The following is a 6799-nucleotide window of genomic DNA, read 5'->3' on the forward strand; positions in this document are numbered from 1 at the left end:
ACTCTTTCCAGCCCATTGTATAATTTTATATAGTCTCGTTTTTCTAGTAGTCTATTTCTCAAGGATTCATGTAAGATACTTTTCAGGCTTAAGACGAATCTTATCAGAGGGATTGAATTGTACATATATTCGATTAACATATACAGTTGACTTACAATATTCAAATTTATTAGTAAGTTGCATAAAAATATTTTATGCAGTCTCCCTAAAATCCCCGCAAACAAGAAGAGTTGAGTATCAATATATCTCTTAAACCTTCTAAAGCACAAATTTTTCCAAAAATAAAAATAAAAATAAAAACGTGTTCTAAGAAAAAAATTGTATGCAAATACATTTTACTCCATAGATTAAGCAACGATCTATGAACCCAACCATGAAAAAAAAATATTACACGGTAAGACATACCAGTACTGATGTCATAGTCCTAGAGATCCAAAACCTGCAAAAAAAAAAAGAAGAAAAAAAAAAGGTTATGTTAAAATAGATTCTCTCTCCATGTAGACTTAGAAAATTTACTAATCAAATTCATGGAAAAGACCTTGCTTAATTCATGGCACGTGGTAGATCATTGCTCAAACCAGCTCATTTGGAAAAGACCTAATTTTAGCCACTTCCAAATATAACTGTTTCATTCACTTTTTCTCCAATAAATTTGCAAGCTTGTGCCAACAACAGTGATTGAATGAAAAGTAGGAGGCACTGTAGAAGTGATGATGAAAGCTTAAGAGTACCTTTGCTGCATCAATGTAGTAATTTACATTTTGAAACGTCATGGTTAATGGATTGAATGGTATGACCATCCTCCCTGCAACAAATATAAAGCACAAATGTGATTAGAGGTTATACTCCTAGTGATAGCCAATAGAATAGTCCTTTGTAGTTTAGACCTTAACTTTTCAAGACTTGCTGACCCATCGTCTCATTTTCTGGCAACAAATGTTAGTGAAAGTAGATTGAGGACCTTAAAGATGAATTAAAAAAAAAGGGAAATTTGCATACCTAGCCCAATTCTTATGTATTTACATATCTCTCGCCTAAAGTTTCATATTTACGCACATAACGCTCAATTCTTTTATATGACATAAAAATAGCATTATTATCACTTTTTATATGACATAAAATTACTATCTTCAATAGCAAGTCATACATTTGTTCGACTCTTGTTTAACATAACTATCCCAGTCTTCTGCACATTTTTATATTCTTATCTTAAAATGGTTGCAAACTTGCGTTGCCTTCCAAAATTAAGAGTAAGAATAATCATCTAAGACATCATTTTATATTCTTATCTTAAAATGGTTGCAAATTTGTGTTGTCTTTCAAAATTAAGAGTAAGAATAATCATCTAAGACATCATTTTAAATAGGAAAAACTTCTTCTCCACATGATTTATACTACATATCATTTGATGATCTGCATCAATCACGTACATGTCTTTTTAATATAGATATGAATCACATCTAACATGCAAATAGAGATGTCCAAAGTAACCATCCTTTAAGAACACATCTGAGTAGGAGAAAATAAAGAAGAGATGAGTTGAGGACTGAATATATTGTTAGAAGCTAAAAATGGTTAGAATATACGATCAACTTAAGGAAAATATGAAAATTGTAGGCCTATTCAAACAAGATATCCACACTCTATCCTAGATTAGCATTATATCTTAGAACTCATGATAAAGAATATCATCTTGCCCAAAGCTCACAGTAAGCATAAAGTTCAGCATAAAGTATAATTTCATCAACCAAGCAAGAAACTGAGCAGTCGAGCCAATGTTTACTATCCGAGGAGAAATAAAACTAGAGATTAGCAGACAAACATGAACGGCGAACCCAAAACTCTCGCACCAGAAAGCCTTTCGCGATTTTCAGTGGAGAATGAGGGAAAGACAGACGGCAACTCGCGATCGTGAATTTGAGAGGAGACGACTGGACAGGAGGCGAGAATGGGATTGGGAGCGCTGTTAGGGTTTATTTGAGTACAGTTTATTATATATTATATTAAATATGTAATTTATATTTTATAAATATATAATAGTATATAAGTAATAGTAATATAATATTTTTAATATTTTTTTTATATATTATAATTTATAGGATAAATTTTTTAAAATATGATAATTTTTTTAAAATAAATTTAATTAGTTATAATTTATAATATTTAATTTTATGAATATGTATTATGTATATTTATACACGAGCTGCTTAACGAGCCGAACACGAGTTGTTGTTCGAGCCAAATTGACAGCCCTAGAGATAAACCTACAAGACTTGGGCATGTTGTATAAAAAATGATCTTAATTTATTAGAATTAAATGAGAATATGCCACTTAATGAGACACAATGGAGAAAAAGGATTCATATAGTCGACCCACTTAGTGGGATAAAGTTTTTTTGTTGTTGTTGTCGTTATTGTATATATCTTCACCTTTTTGTATCTCCTATTATGTTTTTCAAGCGTATGGGAGGTGGGGTAATCTGTCATGAACCGACCTAGGGTTTGAAATTAACCAAGACAAGAACAGACTCTCTGACGGTAAAAAAAAATTCATGAAAGAGCTATTAAAGAAAGTAATTAAATTAACAAGTAAAAATATGTACATTTCGGATTGTTGTACTCACCTTCTATACACATTTCCTCTTTTTCTATTCATCTTTTCCAAATGCTTAAAACCTAAAAATAATATTAAAGCAATATAATGAATTATCTAAAAATAATTCAAGAGTAATCACACTAAACTACAATAACTTAAGAAAAAAAATCAATATGCGTGCTAGTATTTTATTTCTCTATAAGAAATTCTATAATATGCAAATCTTTTATATTTTTATAAGAAATCTGATAATATGTTAATGCATGTATTAATAACCTTTTCGAAATGAAAATATTAAAGTCTTCTATATGCATTTATTTTATCTTTACTCTTATTTTATGCTATTTACATACACATGTCTCTGTGAAGATCACCGTTAACAAAACCTATCACACCCTTGGGCCGATTTTGCCTCGTCAACTCCGGTCAACACGACGGTTAGTGATATAAATATCACAATTATCTTGGGTGGAAGGACTTTTACCTCTCATAACCGATATTATCTCGTCGGTACAACATTTAACAATGTAGACATCACATTTGTTTACAGTTGTTTGGGGAGGTAAGCTTTAGTCCTGACCGATATTATCCTGTCGACACTACATTTAGTGATCCAACCATCACAATTATCTTGGGTGGTAGAAAAACTTGATGCGCGCGGGTATACTAGCATCCTCTGACTGTACCATTAGGAGGTGAAACGATCATCTGAACATGCACATACAAGCATTCATATATAAGTTATTTTATTCATCATAGTTTACATTATTCCAATAAATTTTCATGTATCTACTAACATGCATATTTACTCTGCTGTAACTTTTCATTATGCATATCTCTTTTCTCATGTATATCTCTTATATGGTGCATCTTTTTTATTATACATCTCATGCATATCTTTCATGCACATTTTATAACTTTTCTTTCATACTTATTTGTTTTTTCTATCTAAGAATATGAAGAATCTACTGCAATATAAATCTAATTGAACTAAAAAATACTTATAAATCCACATACATTTTGCAATAAAGAAGATTACTGAAATTTAGAAATGTAATCACTCATCTCGGTTGCCATGTTAAATTCTTAATCTTTGGTAACAAGTTGGATGTTACAGTGACTTTTATATTAAGCTTAATATTCTGAATTTACGGAGCTGTTCTTCGAATAGCTTTCACACACTTCCTTTGAACTCGAAGCCCAGATAAACAACCTTAAATTGTTAGACAATCATTAAAATTAACTTTATATATAAATTTATTTTAATCGTAATTCTTAGACAATCATTTTTATTATCTATACTATAGTATTTATTTTTAAATAGTTTACAAAAAATTGTTTTTATTTATGGGTTTGCAAACTATGTGGAACTTTATTTTATAAATGTATTTCTCATGAAAATCAAGAATTTTATAATACTGGCATGTAATTTTGTTAAATCTAATTTCTTTTGTTTGGCTATTTCTCAATCATAAGGTTATGTACTGCGCAGTCATCTTAATGCCTTCTTCTTTTTGTAATATTGGCCATTTAATTTACTTTGATCACTTAAGATACCTTTAGAGTAATTGATGATATCCTCAATTAAACTATGTATTTGTTTATAACTATTATTTAAGGTGTAATTTATGACTAGGTCAAAAATTAAAATATGCTATGCCAATGAGTTGGCAGTTTCATATTACTAACTTATACCCAAACCAACGATGAGAACTTAGAGCTCACATTATACTAGAATTATAGAATATTAATCACTTAATTAATTTACATCTGTTTACTCATGTCTTTTGAAAAGAACCAACTCTACTGGAATTTTTTATATTTTTATGCGAACAATTAGTCACCATTGGCCACAAGAGACATGATCGTTGTTACGTTTTTTTTCTCAGCATCTCTTTTTCTATTGGTCTCTTATGCAAGATTTTTGTTTTTATTGCAGACATTGCTTCCATTTTGTAAATATCATTGGAGATAATTTTATTATTTTACTGGTGCATAAACCTGTCAAATGTTTGATTGAATTCTTAAACTTAATAATATTTGGCTGTTCTTCATTAAATTCTTTTTAAGGATGCATGGATACCTTAAAATAAAAGAAAACTTTTAAAATTGTTACATTAAGTCTTGTGTTTCATTTTTGAACTATTTGGAGGCAATTTTTTTGGAAACTCTGCCTTGAGAAGAATTGGACTAATAATTTTTGTAATTTGAAATATAAAACTCTGATTTCAAATATAAATCTTGCGGAAATCATTTTCGTGGTGGCAGTAGTAGTTAAAGCTACTCATGCAATCTATTTTTTGTCGGGAAGATGAGAAAAGAACAATGAAAGTGGTTTACATAATTTCATTAAGCCATATAGTTTCATGTGCATATTGTTTACTACAGATGATATACTGATAAAACTTGTTAACTGGGGTTCTAGCTAGGAATAAACCCGTTCATTGGATGAGCCCAAACACATACCATCTCCATCTTTCGCTTTTCTTGTGAGGCAGAGATATGTAGTACTTGGATCCATGGCAAAGAAAAAGGATCCTTGCGTTCTATTTTTATTTGGGCCACTTAAATAGTGAAGAATTATGTTTTTGTATGATTAGAATAGTAATTGAATAAATTCTAGATATGAACGGACAATTGGAGCATTTCAAAAATATTGCAGATTTGTCATTTAAGATGGAATTCTTTTCCTTATTTGGTTAATATAACTGAAATAAATGTGTAGAGCCAGGAAGCAAAATTTTACGTACCGTTATGGTAGGAGTTGAGCTGCTCATTTCTGTGAGTTTGGATTGGCATGAACCCCGCAGCATGCCATGTTGGTTCTTTTTTTGGATCGGAGCCAGTATATATATATATGTATATATACATCTTTACCTACATATATATTTATATATCTACACATGCATGTATATGTATATATATATATAGATAGACAGATAGATAGATAGATATTGTAGCATATCACTCGGAACATGCTTCTTTTATAACAGCTGCTCCAAAGAATTACACACTAAATTTATAGATGCCTTGGTTGAATGTTGAATCTTTGCCTTTGATCCAAATAATTCATATATTGTATTCCTCATCTTTTAATTTTTTTAACTTATTTATTTTGTTTTTGAATACAAGTATGCTCATTCTATGCGTTTACCTGTAATCAGCTACATCCAAGAAGCCTGACGCGAAGGCGCAGGCCGTGAAGGTTGCTAAAGCAGTGAAGTCAGGGTCTTCATCGATTAAGAAGAAGACAAAGAAGATCCGAACTTCTGTAACTTTTCACCGACCTAAAACATTGAGAAAGCCGGGGCAGCCAAAGTACCCCCGAATTAGTGCTACTCCTAGAAACAAGCTAGACCATTACCAAATCCTTAAGTATCCACTAACAACTGAATCTGCCATGAAGAAGATTGAAGAGAATAACACTCTTGTCTTCATTGTTGACATTAGAGCTGACAAGAAGAAGATTAAAGCAGCTGTAAAAAAAATGTATGACATTCAGACTAAGAAAATTAACACACTAATCAGGTTGGCAATTCCACTAATCGGTTTCTTGTAGCTGTTCTTAAGATGGAACAATTTGGTTTTCTATGTTGTTAAATTTTTTTTTTTTTTTGACAGACCTGATGGCACAAAGAGCTTATGTGAGACTGACTCCTGATTATGATGCCCTCGATGTTGCAAACAAAATTGGTATCATCTAAATGTGTATGAAGTATTTGCTGTTTTATTGTTTAGCTGCTTTCTGTTATTTTTGGAAGTTGAACAAATTCATTTATTTTTCTTGTTAACATTAAGAAAATGGCTGATGCCAGAGCTGATTATTTTTTTTGCCCGTTTGAAATTCCTTGAATTCTATAGTCAAATTAGTGTTTCATTAATGATAAATCATCTTCTATTTTCTTTGATCTGCCTAAAGTTTTTACTGTTAACAATTTTCGTGCAACTGTTATGTAGCTAGTTTTTTGGGTTATCCTAAAAATTTCTCTATGATCTTCAACAGAAACATCATTACCAATAGCATTAACTCAACTATTTAGGCAGTTTAACAGATCCTTTTTCTTTTACTAAGGGCTTATTTTTATTTTTTTAATATTTTTTAAGAACATTTTTGGTTATTGTACTTTTATTTTTTTAATATTTTTTAAGAACATTTTTGGTTTTGTACTTATCTATTTTATTTTTATTTTAAAAACAGGTTAA

The 6799-nt window shown here is 30.4% G+C and overlaps 1 protein-coding gene across 1 annotated transcript in view; it reads left to right on the forward strand.

Annotated features, from left to right (window-relative positions):
• Positions 1-6499, forward strand: part of LOC110023155 (60S ribosomal protein L23A-like) — an 11728-nt gene extending 5229 nt beyond the window's left edge. The window contains 3 exon segments of the mRNA XM_020722461.1: positions 5761-6124; positions 6218-6232; positions 6234-6499. Of these exon segments, the coding sequence (XP_020578120.1) occupies positions 5761-6124; positions 6218-6232; positions 6234-6300 (446 nt within the window). The 3' untranslated portion in view covers positions 6301-6499.
• Positions 6500-6799: the final 300 nt, after the last annotated feature.

The sequence above is a fragment of the Phalaenopsis equestris genome, unplaced genomic scaffold (genome assembly GCF_001263595.1).
Source record: "Phalaenopsis equestris unplaced genomic scaffold, ASM126359v1 Scaffold000002, whole genome shotgun sequence".
Classification (NCBI taxonomy): domain Eukaryota; kingdom Viridiplantae; phylum Streptophyta; class Magnoliopsida; order Asparagales; family Orchidaceae; genus Phalaenopsis; species Phalaenopsis equestris.